This window comes from Gnatocerus cornutus, chromosome 1, assembly GCF_029298725.1.
Source record: "Gnatocerus cornutus isolate USDA-ARS CGAHR chromosome 1, icGnaCorn1.1, whole genome shotgun sequence".
In the NCBI taxonomy this organism is placed as follows: domain Eukaryota; kingdom Metazoa; phylum Arthropoda; class Insecta; order Coleoptera; family Tenebrionidae; genus Gnatocerus; species Gnatocerus cornutus.
Genome location: NC_142233.1, coordinates 30,711,616 through 30,734,649, shown reverse-complemented (window position 1 = coordinate 30,734,649; position 23,034 = coordinate 30,711,616). Strand labels below are relative to the sequence as shown.

At 35.4% G+C, this 23,034-nt stretch overlaps 1 protein-coding gene across 1 annotated transcript in view; it reads right to left on the bottom strand.

Moving 5' to 3' along the window:
• Nucleotides 1-9,801, bottom strand: part of LOC148181538 (MAP/microtubule affinity-regulating kinase 3-like) — an 81,192-nt gene extending 71,391 nt beyond the window's left edge. Inside the window, exon 1 of the mRNA XM_088049954.1 lies at nt 9,569-9,801. Within this exon, the coding sequence (XP_087906080.1) occupies nt 9,569-9,694 (126 nt within the window). The 5' untranslated portion in view covers nt 9,695-9,801. The remainder of the gene's footprint in view (nt 1-9,568) is intronic.
• Between the last annotated feature and the right edge of the window lie 13,233 nt (nt 9,802-23,034).

Below are 23,034 nucleotides of genomic sequence, written 5' to 3'. Positions count from 1 at the left end.
ATGTCGTTCTAATTAAATTTACTTCAAATTTCCCTCGCTTAGTCTACACGTTTTCAAAATGTTTCCACCTATTATTTTCCATTAAAAGCAAAACCGTGTTGCTATACATGTCGACTAATTTTACACAACACTCTGCCACTTTTCAATTACTGTAAACACGATTATGACAAAACACTCATAAATATGTGAGTAAAATTTAGCGGTAACATCCTGTTGTTTATACCGGGTGTTACAAACTAAGAAGACGTGAGAAATCGAAACTCTCTTTTACAGTTTATATCCAGCTCCTTCCTTATTGAATTCATCAATAAACTAGAGACAACCAACTCTGTTGATGCACTTAGGCTAATCCTGGCAACTACACAAGAAGCGGTCCTACAATTTATATTCATGGAGTGACTCAAGCTTTTTTACTTTTTACTTCAACAGCAAGCGTTTTAAATAATTGAAAACGTGACGTAATAATAAGTAAAACAAATGGCACTGACTGCACTCGCTAGAACTAAAATGGAGTATCAAAAAACTCGTCATGTTTGTGATTTTAAAGTTTTACAGTCCCTGGAATTCAAACACGAACTTCGCGTGTAACATGCGATAATAAAAAAAAAGTTTATTTACATTTAGTACTACTTATAAAAGTCGATTTTATTGTAGTTTTGGGGGGATCATAAACAATACATGAAACGGTAGCAAAGAACCGAAAAATTCGCCCGGCATTTAACTGCGCTTTTAGCTGAAACTCGAAAGTTAAGCGAGCTCGATTGAAATGCCTGAAAAGCCGGCAACTAAATATCCTCTTCTGAAGGATTGCTGCGTGCTTCGAGTGTCAAGTATCGATCCGACAGAATAGTAAAAGTGCTACCGGTCAGCTAATCTAGTCTAATGACTAGAGGGCGCCCTCACAAGCCTAAAGTCGCCCTTTCGGGGTTTCACACTCTCTGCAAGGTATCGGCCGTTTTTCATTCTGGAAATTTGCAGCTCCATTGCGCAATTCCGGACAAGACAAGCCGATATTTTAGAAACCTATTCGAGACGAAACAGAAATAGTAATTTCCAGGCTCTGAATACTTAATTAATGAAACAATTCCAGTAGAATAACTTTGAGCTAAAGACAAGGCAAGGTTTCTAATTATTCCGCGCTCGTAAGTTAATATTTAATTTTATCATGGCGCAGAGTTAATTCTGCACAACAATTTATAATTTTGATGAAAAATTATTCCGGCGAGAGTTGGGGAAAGGGATGCGGCGGTTTGACCAAAGACACTTTCGCAACCAGAGACGTAATTGCAAATTTCATGTTCCACGCTAGACGCCCGACGATACACCATGTTCCCCAATTCTGTACGTTCAGATGCACTTTGACAAATCGATACGCATCCGTCACAGTGGATGACATCACCGGAAGCTCCATAATTCCGCTATTAATTGGGTCGTCCTCCACGTCAAATGGACAACGGGTCTGCGCCAGCACCATCAGCGTGGTTGACCCCGAGGTCGGCACCATGCCGGATGTCGCCCACGGGTCAACAAGACGCCATTTCGACGCTAATTAGTTGTTTTGTTGTGTTCCATACGACCACCGATGATGCTTGTTATGGTCTAATACGATAATTCGTTTTTTAAATAGTCTAATTAATGATGCCAGTTGCAGAGAGAAATTATAGCTGCTCAAGGTTTTTACGCGTTATGCGTTTTTATAAAGACGAGGTTGATTAACTTGATGAGATGTTATTAGATTTGTCACTTTGAATTACGCAATTATGATAAAATATGTACTGCGTTTCAGAGGAGTGAGCTATTTTCGCGATTGTACCCAGAAATTTACTCCAATTTGTTTTGTTTATTTTGTTAATATCCATAATGTTGTCGGAAAAAAATTAATAGGCAATTTCGACCGATTTCACCACTTCAATTTGTTTATTTAAAATCAGATTTACCGCTTTGGTATACACTGTGTCAACACCATTTATTGATTGGTAAATATGTTCAGGACACAACTAGCGTTATTAATCTTTAATACGTCGCTTGTCGATAGTAATTACTCTAATTAAAAGAGACTAGTAACCTAATAAGAGAGTCTGCATGGCGATAAATTAATGAAATGTTATATACAGATGGCCGAGGATTTCGACGGAGCCGTGTTATCTAGAGGTTCAAAAATTCATGAGCAACATGTGATGGAGATAGTTTGAAGTATAAATTAGTAAAGACCCAGGTGAAAATAGGGAAGAAAATAGAAAAGCAGAGACTTGGAAACAAGAAAATAATTTCCAAGATGAAATCCGATAACAACTTTACGACCCCCATTAAATACAAGTTTTGTTTATTGGATAAAACCCTTGTGTCAATTGAATGCGATATCCGACCTGAAATGGGCACCCAGAGTCCCTTGTTAATGTCGTCGTTTTGCAGACATTCTCCGGTCGAACGAATCGCTCGAAATCACCAGAGCAAGTTCGTCCAGGCATTAGCATTCTGTTTGTCGTGTCAGTGGTATGACAGGGAGTTGCTTGATGACACTGTGTGCGTGTCCTCTTCGTTTTCAACCCCCTCATTTGTATATAGATTCTTCTCCCGTTACATGTTTACGTGCCTTATCTCTCGGGACAATCGGAAGACTAAACTGAATTTTTTATCGGCCCTCACAGAATTACTTCATTTGCTGGAGGGGGCTTCTTCAAGAATTTACAAGCACCTCCTCATGAGTGAGTTATTAAATTTTATCTCCCAAGACGAACGTACAGTTACTACTTAATTGTTGCATCTACAAAAAATAAAATATGTACCGTTATTTATGTATGCATGGTAGGAAATGAGCTACAATCATGCATAGAAAGGAAATAAATAAATTGTATGCAATAAATTACATCCTATGGAGTATTCGCAGTTGGATATTTTGCAACCGCTTGTCACAGTGATGAATGTAGGATCTGGTATTCCGGTGATATCACCATTGGTAAAGTGAGGATATTAGGGACCGAATGCACCCTCTCCTTTATGACGACGCCTGTCAAATATGATGACGTGTTCAGACGCAGCGGCGAAGGGGAGCTTTACGGCAAACAGCACGTGAATAGCCCCAACATCACACTCTCTTACAAACTTATCTGGAAACTATCTGACTTTCCGAATAATTTCATCATTGAAGTGTTCCATAACTTGCGTGCACTTCCGAGATTGGCCAGGATGAGCTCGAGCCGTTAGTTCCAGATTGATTTTCGATTGAATTTTCAGCCGAGCGACGCAAATTTGCTTTGGAATGATGGCAAAAGAGAGGACCGTTCAAAACGGAAAACTGCAAGTGCTGAAATGCATCCGTTCAAACTAAACGGCAGCGATTCAGATTCAGCGAAAATGAAATGCCTCTGACTATTGCGACTTGGGATCATCCGATTCAGAAAGATGCGGAATTTTTTACAAACATTCCATTTAAGACGGGGAAATATAATTTTAATTTCCGCGTGTATCAGGACCCTAAACTCGGCCAAAGAGTAATTTGGGTAGCGTTTAATTATTGCCACCACACGCCAGAGCTGCCCCACCTCGGTGGAGTCAACAGCGCTCCTTTCTGAATTAAATTTAGTACGTGACTGCACTTAAAATGGGGACAAAACTTCTACGTCGATTCCGGCAATAGCTCTAACTACACAAAATAATTAATACCATCCCGGAAAAAACTCCACTCTTAAAAATACACCTTGATTGTTAATTAAGGTCTTAATTTACCGATCGGAAAGTCATAAATTCGTGGTATTTTGAAATTTGTCTTCATTACGTCCTGTTATATATTGAGTAGAGGAGAGTAGCAAAGGGTGCGTGCTGTAACACTGATTTTGCGCCCTCTTATTAGAATTTACAACTAAAGCACGTGGCAGGGAATTTAAACTATGCCAAAATGCGACAAGTTTGTTTACGCACCGATTTTTAATCACGACACTAAAATACGAACTCCCGTGGTGGCATCAACGCTAATAAACTGACGTTTTTAACGAAGAAATAGTAAATCTCCGATCCCCAATCTGACCAAGTTTCCTAAATTAGTTTTGCTCCTTGGGGAACATCTCGCATATCTACCCCTTCGAAAAATCGGGAATCTGAATCTAAATTTACAGCTTTCAATTTTGTCTCTGCACGACTATGAAGTAGTCTTTTACTCTATTGTTGGAAATGGGGGTCTTGACATTGTCAAAAGTGTCGTGTGTGATTAAGGACAGGATAAAGGCGCTCATACTTTTTATTCCAGACGCACTCATGTACAGCAAGATGCTCTGATATGTAAATTAGTTGTGTGATAAGAGAGCAATCATGGCGTTAACCCGTTCGCCCCCCATTCGACCGCTTTGCCAATACACGGTTTCCGAGAGTCCGCATTGGTCGTTTTCTTTTGATTGTACATACAACGGCCAAGAAGAGATTTATTTCCCAGTTAATAGTCTTTAAGTGCCGTACACATTTCTGAAGAAGTTGTTCAAAGCTTGTTGTGCACTGATAAATACCGTGAAGAAACCTGACTATCAAGGACGATGGGAGATTCGCAGAGAAAATTTTTAAAAAATCTGTCGTTGCGTTGTGTCGATCTAAATTTCAACGTTATTGTGTTAAACAGATAGAATTTCCGATAAGCATGTCCACGTGAATTAATTGGGAGTTGATATCCACGTAATTGATTAGGATTTACCTATGGGCTCTACATCATGATTACATATTATATTGCTTTGCATAATTGCGCAGATATGATTGACCAGACATTGATGAGCCTCCATGTTAATAAACCAACAATGCTAATAAAAACATTATCAATCATTGTGGCGGGTACGCAATTTTGGGTTCGGAGAGCCGAGGCGACTTTAAATTTCCCTGAAAATCCGCGTATAAAAAATCCTTTCTCTTCTCTCACTTTTAAACAGTGCTTTAGGTGGCTTTTCTATCTGAGTTATGCTGCACGGATACACAATTAAGGGATGGTCCTCCGCGCACCCTTCGCCAGATTTCTCAATAAAACCCGCCAAGCTTCGGTGTCGGTGAGCTGTGCTGGTAATCCGGAGCGGATTCAGAACGACTATTCTAATTGCTTGCGGATGCAAATTCTACAAAGACAGAAGAGTTATGTAAAGCAACGGCGTAGTCCTCGTGTTCTTCCGTTTAGTGGTTGGGGGTCGATTGCGCATGGACACGCCATACGATATTTCAAGTTAATAAAGTAATTGCATGAAGAAAAAAATGGATTCCTTGCGTTTAGTTTTTGATAAATTACAAGATTGCCATAATTAGTGCGCGCTCAATTGCACCAAGCAAATGTTACTTAGCATTTGAAAAATTACTTGCATTTTATCTGCTTTATTATTTTCATGTTACAACAAAGAAATATGTTGAAAAGAAACATGAAGAAAATTGGTTTAGATCTAGATCTTCCTTTTTGGAATAGTAGGTATTCCATCGAAAAATATGAAGGAGAGTAAATTCTGTGCACTTTTGGAGTGGTAATAAAAGAGATAAATATCCGTCGGTGCTCGTGATTTTTTCTGGTAATAAAAATAAAGGGACGACATCGTGCAGGGCTGTTTTATTGGTAGTGACGCACATGTGGTTGTATTTTCATTTATGGAAACGTAAAGCGTGAATTTGGAACGCGATCGTCCTGTCGAAGCTTTCAGCAACATATTTCGTTGTATAAAACACGCAATCTAGACATTTCCATGTCTATTATGGTCCGAAGGGTTCCTATATTGCTTCGGTGCTTTAGAAAGGAAATAAGAGTGGAATATACGAGTTACAGTGATCACTGAAGTTGAAAAAGACGTCAAAAGAAATGCGACCTGTTAGTATTGTCACAGTTTTCAGTCATTTGATAAAAGGAAAAGAAGCGAATAACGTGTAACTACCCAAGATAGAAGTTTGTTACGAATGCGAAAATTTCCAAAACGACTTCCTTCATTTTTCATTATCTTTGTGTTTTCAAGTCGTGGGTTTTTGGTGGCGAGGATTAGAGGGTTTTCTAGCATCTACAGTAAAGTGGTCTGAATCACCGGTCGTAATCGTAATCGCAGGGCGGTCGAAGCGACGTCCTTGGGCGTTATTTCTCCGCTAACTTGTTCTGCACCTAATGGACGCTTTCTGCTGATGTACTTAGCTATAAATAAGGCGAAACGGTAACGGCTAAATGGTTTATATCAAACAAAGCGGCTCGTTAGTGGGACACCGCAGTTAAAACAAACTTATCGACGAACGAGAGAAGACCCTTCAAGGCTTCGCTTGTCTCTCTGTTTTCATCAATGCCCATTCAAAGAATCCACTATACACTTCTTTCTTAATGCCATCATCGTTGTACCGACTTACGAGGCTATTGTTCAATTTCAACAAAATGAACAAAATGCTCTGTTAAAACGTTTGCCGGTTCGTTGTCATTTTTATTGAAACTGAGACACTGCAATTCTAGAATATTTTACCGCATATTAAATATGCAACAGGTTTCTAAATTTCTTGTGTAAATACTTTAATTTCTGCTGTTTTCCTTCAACATTTTGGTTGCTTTTATTCATTTTTGTTTTTTACCTGTTTTAGTTTTTCAAATCGTTTAGATTCTTTCGGAATTTTGGACTTTTTCACATCTACTGTTTTATACAGAACTTTCTATCGGGTACGACGTTCTCCAGAACTTTCTATCGGGTGCGAAGAATAAATCGTGATCAAAGCAGGCGATGCTGGCTTGTTGTAACAATGAGGGTCTACATATTTACAGTGGTCTTTTAAAGTGTTAAAGCCTCAATTATCTTGCAAAAAGTCCAAATTGCTAGTTTGATGTATACATTGCAATTTTTGACAGTTAAAAGTTAGGGTAGGTTATTGACCGTATGCAGTTTTATAACGCAGCATACGCACTTAGCGAGCACCGCCTGCTTTGATCACGTTTTATTCTGCTCACCCGTTATCTTCTTGGTCGTTGATTTCTTTCCAATTAACCATTCTTTTAGATTTTTCGGATTTAAATTGAAAAGTTTCATCAAATCTAATAAAATTTAAATCTTTCAAATGATTCTTTAGATACTGCTGAGCTTTTTATGCTATCCTTTGGCTGACTAAATCCTTAAAATCCATTTGTGCCTGTTTAATAATCTTCAATTTATTATTTGTAAAAGGTGCGAATAAGTAGAGCCCGCTTTTTAGTGCACAAATAAAAACTGCGGAAATTTTGGCAGCCAACCTGGCGATGCTCTCAAGTTTCAAGCATATTTGTGCTCTGAATCAACCTGCCTAGTACTCTGACAGTAATTCAGTTTTCTCTTTTTGAGGTTCTTATCGATTTTCTTAGTAAGGAGTTGTGAGCAATGCTCATTTAATTCCACAGTTATTGTTGCAAATCTGCATCGGCAATAACTCACATCTTGGTACGAAATGAGCCTAATAGCCTTCAAAGGCAGCAACAGTAAGCTCAATATATTAATCAATACTCCCCAGAAGTGCACCTCGGCTTTATTGGTAGTAAAAGTCGCGTTATAGTTAAAGTAGTAAATCTTCCCGATACGGTTTGCACAGCTACATTTGCATCAGCATATTTTAACCTCGGAACCGCGAATATATGGATACGTCACGCACCTTTTGGTACAGAAGAATCAGAGATTTATAGAGTGCTAGATGCGTCAAATATTGAACTGGTCTTTCTATTACGTAAGAAAAACGAGATCACCCCCAAGAGTGATGATCTTCTTTCGTCGCCCCATCAAATATAATAAAACTCTGCCTGATCTGACCACAGACAGCATTTATCTGTCTGAAAATATGTGGCATCGTTTGTTGCCGAACAATGCCTTCAATGTGTCCATAAAATGTTGATGTAGCGAGGAAATTATTCTTCAAGTCTCATCAAGACGCGACTGGCATAGTCGCTATAACGGCGCTAAAATGCACCCTGATGATATTGCAGTTGCAGTCCCGCGACGAAATCTGCCCCCAAAAGAGGAAATGGTGGCAGTGCCAGATGGGAATAACCTCTAAACTGCATTTCGTCGTTTTTATGTTGAAATAATCTCCTAAGTGAAAATGGAGTTTTGATATTTCGTGTTTAGTTTCGAAGAATAAAATTTGGATTATATGATGTTTATGGCTTGACAGAATTACAGTCGAACTACATAATGGCATTTTTATTGCCATTTATCTTTGTGTATGCTCTGCTAGTTTCGATTTAAATTATCTAGTACGCCTCTAGAATGTACAAAAATCATACACATAAATTTTATTCTTTGGATAAATGGACTTTAGTAACACTAAAAACTTCAATTTCTAACATGCAGGACATGAATAATAAATCGCGGACACCTGTTTTAGTGGTAACTACTCCATTCTCTGCCACTACAATAAAATATAAAATTCCTGGATTCTACAAATCAATCCTGAGAAAGAGACAATAACGTATTACAACTGGTTGCCATTTGTCGAATGACGATCGCGTTCGCCGTAAATGGAGAAGGAATCGTAGAATTATTTCTAGTTACATACATGCAATGAAAGTAATTTGGCGGCTTCCTTTCGAACACATCAAGTAATTTATTTTATGTTGTACGCTCATTACTTTCATTGTAACGTAAAACAATTTAATTACTCGTACATCGAGCGCAATACACTTCCAATAAATAAAATTCTTGGACTATTACCAACGTATGCAGACGCGTGAATTTGTCCCGTACATCCAATTTTTCGAGTGGAATTTCGATTTTAATATCATATTTTCGAGAGGAGTCTTCCACCCCAAGAAGCCCCATAACAAGCGATCCTTAAAAACATGAGCAACGTTCGCTTCTAATGGAAAACTCTGGCTTCACAATTTAAACTGCGGGAGGTTAATTGCAAACGAAAAATAAATTCATTAGGGGCAAATTGAATTGATGTAGTTCTTGTCGGCGGTTTTTTCTGAATTACTCGCCCACGTCAAGTTTAGGAAAAATACAAAATTGAAACAGAGGTTTGTTCGAGAGAAATCAAGTTAAGAGTCCGAGCGTTTGTCTTTTAGATGTTCGGGACACAATTCAATTCAATTAAAATTCGATTCGGTAATAAACACACTGTACATCCGCCATTTTTGCCCGGAATAAATTTACTTCGTTTCGTGTAAAGCGGCTCTATAAACTCGCGATGAACTCGACTTGGCATTTCTATATCGGCTTAATTTATACCAAACTGAGTTAGGTACAGTAATCTAACAATGGCATGTTATAAAGCTGTTTAATATAAAAATGAACCAATATTTTAACGGTCCTATTCATACAATGTCAACAGCCTATTTAATATTGCCGTTATAATTTACGTGGGGTTATTATAGCTTTTATCGAGCTTCGTACAATAGAGCTATTATTTATTCTAATCCCCAATATTTCCCAAACGCCAAAACAACCAATTCATCACAAAAATTCTTTTATTGGTAAAGTTCCACGCTTGAAATTATGTTGTACATAAAATTAAGCCGAGCTTATTTCCTCCACATAATAAATAAAAAAATAATAAAGCTAAAAGCTGCCCCAGTTATGTAACGCACGGTACACATTGTTTTGAAGATATGAGAACTGGAAGCACTTACCTTGACGTTGAGTACGCCGTGAACTGCTTCTTCTACTCTTGCAAAGTTTCCCTTTCCCAGCAGGCGTCCCGTAAACCGGAAGTCGCTTACGGTGACAACTTTTCGCTTGACACCTTGTAAAGTCATGACATTTACACTTGTTTACACATACCGAGTGGCTAATGCGAAACTCATGTTAATACGGTACTGTTTCAAATCCGAAACCAACGACTATGGCATTTCTTTTCAACACTAACACGAAATTATGCCGCCATAACTGAACCAACAACGAAGGGCTATGACGTTTCCAAATACGACAAACTGAAAAACAAACGAAATTTGTTTGAAAGTCTTGGCAGTACAAGCAACGAGATCGATAATTCGGTAAAATAAAAATCAAAGTCATCAAAAAGTTTGGAAGTGTTGGAGCAAAAACACTCAGAATCGACAAAATCTAATGTATGAAAATTAATAATAAATCGTTTTAGCAAATCTGAGTTTCTATCGAAAATTTGTAGAAATTTTAATAAACCTGCCAGTTCTAAAAAATAAATCTGAAAATTAAAAAAAATTGAAGGATTTGAAAATTCATAAAGATTTAAGACACCTAAAAAAAACCTAAAAAATAGACCAAACGGCCAAATTAAAATAGAAAATAAAATAAAAAAATCTTTAAAACCTGAAAGCTGAAAGTGATTTAAGCCTGAAACTAAAGAAAAGATGTAAAATCCTGAAAAAGACTGACGAAATCTGACGAAATTTAAACGACAGATTTTTAACACTAAAATCGAAAAAAAAATGTAAAAAAATTAAAAACTTAAAAAAAGACATTTTTTTTTCAAACTAAATGTTCAATTAATTTATTCGACAAATTCTTAAAATGCGTTGGCTATTTGCAGTGCCATAATACGACCGACCGCTTTCCATTGCGTATTTTTAACCTTTGGAGATCGTGAAAAAAATTCGCATCGTTGACCTTTTTGCTAAAAAGTAATTTCCTAGAAAATCTAGTTTCTCATAAACCAAAATTAAAGTTTGAAATAATAAAAAATTGATAGATGATCGCCACCTGTCGCTGCAACAAAATAAATTACAGCAATTTATTGTGCAGCAGTACTTTTTTTCTCCGCCGACCTGTAAATTCTGCGTAAAACCGACAAGCAACTTTATCACAACAAATTTCCTCTACTGATTACATAACTCCGCTAAATTTTCTAGTTCAAAAGCTTCATAACAACGTTTTTTCTTTTCGTTGTTGGTTGTTGATCTTGTGTCGAAACACCTGTTATCGTTGAATGTTTTAGTTTTAGTAATTTTAATATGTAAATGTACAATGCTCTCAGCAACATAAATAATAGTTTATACATATTCAGAGCTTGTAACACAAATACAAAAGAGGTACAATTTTCCCTTTCATTTTCTGCTCCTGTAGCGGAGCTTTGTACAAAAAACGGTTAATCACAATTTTCGGATTTTTTACAAAACTTGATGATATTCATGCATTCACATTACAGTCTCATCTAGATGTTCCAGGACTTTATTATTTTTCGATGATGATGGAAATTTATGCAACACCATATACGTTATGCTTCCATTATTTGCATAACAAACATTTCGTTTCATTTATTATTGCTCTAGCAACCGCACTTACAGATTTTATTTTATGAGCCCGGTGTTATCAGGAAACACTATAAAAAATTAATTTGCATGCTTTGTTAAAAGATAATTAAAATCCGTTGAAAATGGAAGAAACTTCCTAGATGAATAAATGTTTATATTTAGCAGACCTTGCACTTTTTTATTAGTTGGTAACACTGTTATCTATCAAGCTTGACATTTATTGACCGTATATCAAATGTTCAACCTGAAATTTTCAAGTTTACAACGACGCTTGTCACTTCCAAATCAAAGTAACCAAAATATGCCAGATAGTTATGATTCTGTAATCACAAAATTTTGCAGGTCAAATACGTTGCCAGATGTGTCCACACGCACTGCCACGGCCAAGAATATATTTACAACTTGACATTGGTCCAACGTAAAAGTAATGTACAGAAATAAAAGTCAATTGAAATTCTAATGTATAATCCATACAGTTTGGGGAATTGATACCCGATGAATGGGAACAATTTTAATAAGAAGTGGGAGAGGAGTAGTGTCAGTGGGTGGCATTACTCCCCTCAATGCATCCTAGCGACAAAGTTCTCGAAAATTGTAACTCAAATTCATTGAGAAATACAATGCCTATCATTACTCATAAAAAAATAAAATTGTTGCATTTTGCATTCGAAGGACCAAATCCCTCTAATAGCGAAGAATTACTAAAGGAGCAATCATGTTAACACCTCGTCTTGCCAAAAATGATAAAACAATGCCACGACGCATGCATTCGCGCTGATGGGGGTAAATTATTTTTATCTTCCTCGCTCCAATGGCAATTATGGTTTTCTTTGTTGCGCTCATCTATTTGTCCATTAATCGGTCTTGGACTCACCGAAAATTCATGTTTCTTGATGTGTGTGAGAATGAAAGAATGCAAGAATCTCTTTCTCGCTCGGTGTCCCCCACTTTCTATTAAATTTAATTCCATGCATCGGGTGTCAATTCCCCAAACTGTATATAGTTCATTCTGTAATTGACAAGAGTAGAACCTCGACATTTTCCTATCAAAACTGCGCTGCACAGTTTCCGTAAATACGCACATTAAGAGAAAATATAGTAGCTACATAGTTTTTTTCCATAATTTATCTCGATGTTGCAATAATATTATCGACAGCTTACAAGGTTCACTTAGCCAAGGTTATATAAATCAGCTGTTTTCTTTCATATGCAGCCTATCCCTCGGTTCAAAATTGCAAATTACTTGTAATATCCATACATAATACGTAAACAAACAGTTTATGTTGTATTGAATACTGAATGGTAATTATTGACGCCACGGAGACTGGAAAATTCAGATTTTGGCCAAAGAAAAATGCGCCGCCACGAATAGATAAAGCACGTCAATGAGAAATTTAACAAATTCCAGAAACTCCGTTTTTGTGTTTGTAATTACCAGCACTGGAAAAGTGCCAATGAACTAAATGCAGAAAAGTGGAAATTATCACGTGTTTGGCCTTGCTGGTGCTATTATCAATATTTTGAGGAAACGAGCGATAAATCATGCAAATTCTTGGATCAAGTTTAACAAGTATGCATTAAGTACCAATGTCAATGTCTTTGTCGAGTTGGTAAACATGACTATTGTCGATGGTATCTTTTTAATGGGTTAGATACGAGCAAATTATATGGTATTTTTACACCGAGGCATTAGTTCTTTGGGCCGTTTCCGCTCATCGGAATTCATTCCCAGAATGAAAACAATGCAATGGAAAAGCCAGGAAAGCTTGATAGTATAATACATAGAAAAAAAATAACTGGTGACCTCATTTTGTTCAGTTTTGGGCCCTACAATTGCGGCCCACTATATAATTTGTGTCGTTGAAGAACCAACGGGACAGTAAATCCAAGATGTAGGAGTTCAGTGGCAGCAAACTAATCGATTTTAAATTGCCGGTTTCAAATTTTGACCATTAACACAAATCTTTTTTTAAACAATTTTTTTGCGTTAGAACCTGCGTCAATAAATTAAATATAACTTCTTGCACGTCTACCTGTGCCAATTGTTAGAATTGAACAGAGGCCAAGGTCTGCTCATTGCCAATACTAATTTACAGTCACTGAAAACCCAGAAATCTCACTTATTTGTAACGCCACGTAATTGCGTAAAAAGCGGTCAGTTACTTGGTGAAGTTCAGCGATTTGCTACTTTTCAGAAGGATATAAATAAAATGTGGGTCCACGTGTTGAAAAATATGAAGTGTGTCTCGCATTTGCATGCCCTCTAATCGGACCATTTAGATTTATTCTAGTATAAAAGTGATTCTTTCGACTGTACATGGGGACTTCATTAAGGTCCCTGTAAGATACATGGTCCACGTTATTGCCTACATTTGTATCCATTTCCACCAGCTTTGCCGCCATAAATCCGCTCAACGGCTCTCCTGTCTATAATATCTCCATCTCGTTTAAATGCGTGGAGTTCACGCAAAGACAGGTGCATGGGAAAGCGGTTTTTAGACAAGTTTTCAGTATTAGGGGGAAAACAGAATGATAGGCAGCAGAATTTATGAGTCTATGGCCATATTTATGCGTCACGGTCATACTTGGATTGCAAAAGATGGAACAAATTTCTTTAGATCAATCAGATACTTTCACAGGTGCAAAATACGTTAATGCAAACAGACCCAAAAAAAAAAGAAAAACCTTAGCAAAAACTCCATTTTTATAAGATATTTCCGAACTTTCAAAATTGTGGCTCTGTGGTGACAACCCCAAATTTCAATCGCTTCTAATTTGGTTATTTGTTGACGTAGGCTAAAAATTCGCTCATTTTTGGATTCCGCGTAAAGTTCTGCGTTAATCGAGCACAAATAACTGGAGTTTGCTTCGCAAATAAACCAGACATTGATCTAAGACTGTTTTAAAAGGGTCTTGGAGTGATTTTCAATAAACTTTTTTGAAGCAAAAACGACGTTTAATACCTTTGGGTTATACCTTAATCGAAAGAGCAGCTAATTAGTCAAATCTGAGTTCGGTAGATCAAAAAGTTTACGAGTAGTGATCAAAAAACAAAAAAAATAAAAAAATTCATCGATTGAGTCGTATATTTTTCGCCAAAGAGTCGACCATCGAAGTTTGGATAATTTTGGATAATTGAGGGCAACTATTCGAAACTTTAATAGACCAGAACTCACTTTGTGGTCGTATGTGGACTTTCAGTAATGCCTAAAATTCTGAATAAAATGCGCCCAATAGCGTAAAAGTAGAACATATTACACATTTCTGAATCAAGAAAATTAATATCTTCCAAATTTTGAAAAAAAAATATGGGTGCCAATTTAAAATAAGAAAGTTAAGTATCGCTCAAAAGATACTAAGACATTTAGAAAAATTCTAAAATCATCAGTTTATAGTAAATTAAAAACAATTTATTTTTTATTAAACCTGCATCATAATTCTAAATTAAAACACGCAAAAGCGTGCAAAAAGGGCTCTTTAAAACACTAAAGCTTTAAAGTCGTCTAGGTAACAAGAAATAGTGAAATGTCAGGACCATTTTTTATTTATAATACCTATAAACATGAAAATTACAATTACTATTGTTTGAAATTTCAAAGCCGGCCGCTTGAAGCTAGTTACTGTTGTTTGTTGCTTCTAATTCATAACTAGTAGAAGATTTTTCATTTTCATTCTTCTGTTGGACGTCCATAGCTCTTGATGAAGTTGATTTAGCAATCGATGTGTTCAGAACACCAGCAATGCGTTTGGAAACAACTATTTTGTTTAAAGTGGATTCTTCAATATAGTTACTAGCCACACTCGAAGATTTCCATCTCACCTGACGTTTCAACTCATCGATGCCACCACTGTTTGCCATAATCGTATGAAGTTCGTCGGAAAGGATCGCAGTTCTGCATGTTCTGCTAGCCTTTTAATACCTTCACTCATTTTCTGAACGGATTTTTAGAAACGTGAAAAATATGCTTAACAACGTAAACAAACAATTGCTTGCTAACCGTCTCTACGAAAAATTTTATTGGGTAAATTCACAATTTTTCAATGCTCCTTAAGGATTGTAAATGGATAGGTATAATAAAAAATAGCGTATAACACTCGTTTATAAGCGCCTTTAAAACACTTACGACGTTAAAAGCACTCCGCTGACGCGTCGTGCTCTTAAACTCGTCGTGCGTGTTTTAAAAGCTTGCTTATAAACTTGTATTATAATATACTATTGTTTTAAACAATTTTAAATCGGTTGATAAATAAAAATTCTACAACGCCTGCCGTTTTTTAAAAATAACCTTGTATAAAGAAATTTCCGGTATAGCAGAATAAAAATGTGTCCTGCGTAACATCACCATCGTCATTTGAGATCCTGATTGCTATCATTTAAATTGCAAAAAATGGAAGTACTTTTCCCGAAAATTTCTGAAATTAGAATGAAAATTTCCAACAGAAAAGTGTAATCCGCTTGGTATTTTTCCATGCAGAGTAGAAAAACTGTAGCAACCAGTGCCCAAGGAACATTGTAATATGAAATTTTAAGAGAGCCCCCTTGAACTCCCGCTCAATTTTACGACTCCGATATTTCATTCCCGCTATTTACATATCGGCTGTTTCCCGTAATGTATAAAATTGAAATTAATTTATGCAATAGGAAACATAAGAGAAATGTAATACGACCACGACTAATTAAATTTTATAGCTTGTCTAGCATTTTGAAATGAATTACGATTTAAAAACGAGATAAAACGATTTGCTTTTCGTTATTAATTAAGTAGCCGTTCCTACACTTAGTAGCTATAAAATCTTGATCAACATGTAAACATACTTTTAATTATATTTTATATTAGAGGCAACTCTAAGATATTTTTATGGTTATGGTAATAGACAAAAGGGCCCCTCTTATACGTGTGTTATTAATGATCATGGAGGTAGGTTAATCAATTCCACGTGATGTTTATTCATCGCTAATTTACAATAATTAAACACTTAGAAATGTATACTTTGTTCAAATAAAATTGGAGCGAAAGGAATTAGCTGCTCGTGCATCATAGTGGCGTAACTTAAAAGGAAATTTGAACGTTTTTCTTGGTGCAGAAACCAGCAACAAGGATGATATCATTGATAATGAGCGGCCTTGCTTATTCTACGAATTTTACATTTAATGCGTCAGCTCATACGAATTGGTGGTTTGAACTCATCAAAATATAATCGTCCGATGAAAATAGTTTTTATCCAAGTGGTCATTAGCGTAACAATAACGATAAGTAGAGGAGGAAATGGATTTTCAATTTCAAAAATTTTCTTTCCAATTGAGACGTATTAGGAAATACAAATGTCTCATTATTCGCTGAATCCGTTTTTGAGCCAATCAAGGTGAAATTTCCATTTGTGTGCACCTAGTGATTGATTTACTATAAACCTTCTTGGGACTCGCTACATTCCAAGTCATGGGAACTGATTTCCAACGTATAAAACCCATTTGCGTAAGCCACCATTTTTGAGATAAACACCACTTTATGAATACGTAGATAATGGTTTAATTTGTAGTAAAATATCAACTAGAATAATTATCATGAATGCACTGAGGCGCGACTTAAATTAATGTTATGAGTGGTGAGTCGTACGTAACAATTCATTTTTAGCATCAATCATACAAGTGTCTAAATGAAAGAGGAGACACACTTCCTGTAACAGCAACGTCCAGACTATTTTCTGGGAAAACTTGAATAAAATAAATGTAGAGTTCCAAGACTCGCGGGTAATTATTTCGCTGAGCGAGTACAGCCTTGAAAAATATTCCCGCGACGTAAATATTACCGGGGGGTATTTTTCTACAGTGAGTGATTCTTCCTCTTAAAATAACACATTTCATTTCGTCGGGATATCGAAGATAAACTTTCCTATAAAATTTCCTTGAGATCCTAACGACGATGTTTGTCTTCGGGTGCGTGCTTTTATACACGTACGTTGTTGATATGGAATTAACTGTTTAAGTTGTTTTTTTGTAAACACAGAAGCGTGTTTTGCACATTACTGACGATAAGGATTAAACGATTTTTAGACTGTGATGTACCACCGAACGTGATATATCTGTCTTTCACTCGAGTTTGAAACGGAGTTTGACCGGTGCGTTGTTTTTCACTGTCGTGAAAGCAGGATTTACAAGTTTCAATTAAAATTTAAGGCTGCTCTTGCCAGAAGCCAAAACTGAGCAATACTTAATGATTTATTCGGATTTTTAGCTATAAGAAAAATAAAAAACACGTTTAAGAAATTTTTCTGTGGATTTGTAAAAATGAGCTTCAATGCAAAAATCTAAGATGATCCAATTTTTGAGGTCGAAAAATGGTGGCAGCAGAATTAAAATGCAAGAATTCCAAAATTTCTAAAATTTTGGGTCACTCGAAATTTGTTGGCGTAGAATTCTTTTGAGCACAGTTTTGGATTCAGCGTGCAATTCTGCGTAAAGTGAGCGCTTATAGTTCAAGTTTACTCTAAAAACAAAATAGATATTGGCATAATTACATTTTCCGGCTAAAATTTGAGGGTCATTTTCAAGAAGCTTTTTCCGGACGAAAAGACGTCTGATACCCTTGTAAGTTATAGTCGAAATCAAAAGTTTTACAAAAAAGTACTTAAAATATAGTTCTATATAACGTATTTACTGTATTCACTTCTGTATAACGTGTTAACAGAAAGACGAAATTGAGGCATTTCAAGTTGTTGCACAAATGGTGGATGCGCCTTTTTTTATACACAGATTTTTTTTAAACTTACTTTTGCATCAGAAATGAAAAGTTTTCCAAATTATCCACAGAACTAAGAAAACACAGACAAGAATTTCTGCAGCCGTTCTGCCTAATTTTTATGACCTCGCCTAAAAACAGAACAAAGAAAAAATATTTCTCTCGGGCGTATCTGCAACATAACAGAAATTCCTTGCGATTGTGATTAAAATTTGATTAAATCACTTATTGTTTCATTTTCGCGAATACCTGTACATCCCTATTTTGCGCTCCCTCCGCCGCTCAAAGCTCAAACATCCCCTGGCAAACTACTAATTGTAGAGTTAAATTATTCACTTGTCATCCCCCGAAACTAATGAGATCCATCACACTGCGACTACATTTCTGCAAAATTTATTAACCAGTTTGTGTTTCTACGCTTGTTATTAAAAATATTCCCGTTCTGAAGTAATATTTGCTAAAGTAATATTGTGGGCGTTGTCTCCTAGTGAAGTGACAAGCACCGCTTAACTTATGATTGAATATGAAAGATAAATTTCCTGGAACTTACAAGTGGCAGTCGCAGTTAACCTGTGTAATTTTCACTAGATTAATTGCACTTTGAACTATGCAATTAATCCGTTAATTTATTGCATGCAGCTAGTTGATAACTGGAAAAAATATAGCGAGCATTAAGGAAGTGGTAAATGGAGATACCGAGAAATATCAATTAACGGCATAAGAGATTTACATTTTTTGCGGATGCCGAAGACTTTTTAGGTGAACCTTGTAATAATGAAATAAATTGTAATTGGTCTTTAAATGTCAGAGGGTAATAACTAATAAATTACTAAATTAATTTCGTAGAATGTTTCCAGTGGCGTAACGATATAAAATTCAAAACTCGCAAATAACTATAAATAAATAAATAAACAGCATTTCTCAATATATTCCCTTTTTATTACTCCTATGACTCCATCACAAATTTAACTCATCATTTACATTTAAAATTTCGGAATTTTGTTCGTCACTTGGAGCCTTGAACGTCTAAAACAGGAAAACTCAGCTATTAGCTTTTCTTCACCTGCACTCATTTGCAAATTCTTATAGAGCGTGAGAACGTTTTTTAATCTTTTCCAGACGTCAATAACTGCACCATATGTAAATGAAAAAACCTAGTTGCAGTGCTAATTAATCCAATCACTTGCGAGTCTTTTAAGAGTCTTTTTTTAAGTGACTTTATTTTATTATATCCGGGGACCAAAAAAAGGTAACGCATTCAATTAATTAAAACTATTAGGAATTAATTACGCTTCAAAGCATCACCCACGTTCGCTAGGTTTATACTATTTAACAATTGCACAATCGCTAATCAGTTTGTGTCTACGCAGTAAAACACATATTTATCAGACCATTACATTACCGTTTCGTCATCGCGACTTTTATCAACTAAGCGTAATTTCTTTACTTGGCGACAGGCAGTCTACGAGTTGCAATGTTGAATTGTCGCAATGGAATGTTCCGCTATTAATGCACTCGAAATATTACTCATAAAAACCTAAATAACTAAGATTTCTGTCGGTAATTAACAATAAAAAGAGAATATCAAATAACAGAGAGATCCTAAAGAAAAGCCTTGAATTTCCAACAAATGTCATGAGTTAGCGATATGAATTCGTGAGTCACCGACTTTTTATTCCTCTGATTGTGTTTTTCATTAATTTGCACACAATACATCTTCATGTATTCAGATTTGTTTTAATTTCCTCGTAGTTTATGACACCAAGCAAACGGATTCTGTTTATTGCTTTACAACGTGTAATTAAGTGAGTTTGACGTAACTCTTAGTAATTATTCTTTCTAGGCGAAATTGTTTATATAAAAAACGTTATTATGCAAATCGTTGGGAATTACTAATTACACTTTATATGAAAAGCAATGTAACTAAAGTGTGAAAGTAGCAACAGATGGCCACGCATGTTTTGGCTGATTGCATGTTGTAGTTTCATTTTTATTTTTTGTCAATTCTCACCCTCGATCATTAGATACGGAAGCTTATCTGAAAATAACTCACTAAAATTAAAATCCGACTTGAATATTTGAGATATGTGCGTTTTATTTATAAAATGAAAAATCGGCTTGTTACTCAAATATACAAATTAATTACTGAAGCATATCTCGCTAGTATTTGAACAGTGGTGAATCATAGCCAATCTCTCATTGTGATAAATTGTCGAAACTAGCTGCATAAAAATGATAAAGCTTGCTGTCAATTTAGCTATGACACATGCATTGCCGCATGGCATTTCTACCAACTTGAAGGGAAATGTATACCTTCCTTTTCTATCGGATCAATTTCAGGTAAGAAAAAGTAAGACAAAGTTGGCGCAATATCTTTCAATTATTACGCTGCAATAGCAACTTTATACGTCCAGCACGAAAACAGATGTAAAAGAGCAACGTATTAAATTAAATAATTTGTTTTATAGGTAGAAAATGTTGGTACCCCTGAAAGTTAGGCAACTAATTAATCATGTATTGTCATGTTCTATTAATTTTCAAAGCATATTTTATGAATTTATAATTTCACTGTCTTTTCTGATAATACTTTTATCATTAGATACACCCTTTTCAACTTATTACTTAATTCTTAAGCACATTTCGTAAATTGTCTTCATATTTTCTAAATAAATGCATATTATGCATATCCTGTGCATATTAAAACGAAAATATCAATGGAATTTTATGCAATTAAAGAAAATAGAAATAACTATATAAATATTGGTCATAGCTATTAGAAGATACGAACGTTTCAAAGGCAGTTTTAACAAACTAAAAATTTTAAAGAATGCATACAATTCCAAGCGTAGAAATAATTCAAAATATGTAAAAGTTTCAACACATGCAACAGTTTTAAATACGTATAAAGAATAAATAATTCAAGAGTGCATAGATTTGTAAAGTTCTTAGGTTTACACTTTCAAAGTATGTATCTCAAGATCCCAACCAAGATTTGAAGTAAAATCATAGTCTAAACCAGGAACTGTCGGAGTCTAAAGTATGTAAAAATTTAAAAAGTCCAATGAAACTGGAGAATCACCAAAATTTACTGGAGAAGTAAAGAGAAAAAGCCCAGAAATTTGAAAATTTTGAAAGCATCCAAGATGATGGAGTGTCAGTTTATTTTGGAGCTTATTTTTTTTGAAACTGTTGGACTGCCATGAAATCAAATCAAAATCGTGCAAAAATTGATCAGTGTTGCCACCTACCCTTCATTAAATTCACCTATTTTAGCATACTTGCATTTACCTGTACTGGTCGATAACACTTTCGGCCAAAACGATAATTATCATTTTCTTTTAAAAAATATTGTCAAATCGACTAAATATCCTTCTCTATCCCTAATTTTTAGGTTAACTCTAAGAATTCTACATACCTACACTCACCTTGTGTCAGAAATTTAAGTGGCATGGAATGAGCAGCACACAATATAATGACACATATCACAACCAACAATTTTTCAGTCACAGAATCACCAAAAATTCAATTTTTTTTTTCATTTTCATAATTTTTCTAGCATTAAATCCACTACATTTGTCACAGCCACCTTCAAACTAAAAGCACGAGGTTTGACCAATTGATTACAAGTCGGCTTTGTAATTTGAAAAATCACTGCAAGGCTAAGATTAGTGTCCCTTAGATTTAAATTAAGTTAATCAAATAAAAAGATACTTTTTTAAAGCAATTTTCTTAACCCAATTTTTAAATTGCCCGGGCCCAAGCTCGTCTCTGATTGGTCCAGTTCAATATGACGGAAACACAGGCTGCTTGAAACTGGTGCGCTCGTTGTTCAAAAACCGGTGAAAATCGGTGAAAATCAATGAAAATCAGTGAAAATAGTAAACTAGTGCCCTATTTCTGCCTGTGGTAGTGTTGTCTTACAAATTTTAATAACCAGTGAGGTGAAATTTGAGCGTGAAATGCGACTATCAAAGCTGGTACGGTAAGCTCTAATGCTAAGAATTTCACCAAAACTTGGAGGAATACAGGCCCTTTGAGAGAATTACGCGGTTTTACCATGAATCTTTAATAAAAACGCGAATGTTTTAGGGTTGGAAAGGTCAATGACCTCTACGATCTACCACATGTGACGTCAGTCCGATAGCTACTTGATCCAAATGTTGGATGCTAAATGTTGGTGATTTTGGGGAATTAATTGCAAGAGGGGTGGCGGCAATGGGATTTTCACAGGGATTTTTGTTATGACAGGGAAAATGTCGGTGTAAAGAGGTGATTTTGAATCGAAGCACCCGCGGTCATTTTTGTACATTTTATTTAAAAAAGAGCTTATTTGTGTCATCTTCACTACTGTCAATTTTGAGGTTATGCAATAAAATTAGCTTCAAAATTCAAAGTATGAGTAGGAGTTTGGTTAAATCAAATTACATCGCGACATGAGAATTATAAGGTTTTAAGTGATTTTTTGTGAAAATTTAAATTGTCTGTTTTGCGATTTTTTTAAACATTTTCTATCATGTATAAAAAAGAAGTGAATTAATATTTTAACAAGCCAAAATGATTTTAATAGATCCTGTCATTTTTTTAAATAAATGTTTAATAAATTAAAGAGATATCACTGATAACGTGAACACTGATCAATTTAATGCAAATGTTAGTTAGATCCTTATAGTTCTCAGGTCACGACATTATAAAGAAATCAAACATGACTGTACTTTTGCAGTCAGTTTAAATAACTTGACATACTCAAAAAATACGACTGAGAGGGTGCTACTAAAAGTAAAATTGAAATGAAAATTTCAATTAAAACGAGCAGTAGCGAATTAATTTCATTTAATTCAACGTCGCATTATTTCAATTTTCAGATTGACGAAATGTGGTTTCAGAATTTTCAGTTGAATAATAAATTAGTAATTTACTCCAAAATTGGCGACAAACAATTTCAATATTCGTTAGATTCAAAACCATCACATTCTAATTGCCTTGGGGTATTTCCACGTTTTGTAACTTTGTTCAGGAAACCTCAACTTTGCCCCAATCGTTTTAATTGCATAAATATCACCACAATAATAACAATCAATACTAAAATTGCGCGTAATTTTTCGGATTACACATACAATTATCAACGATTAT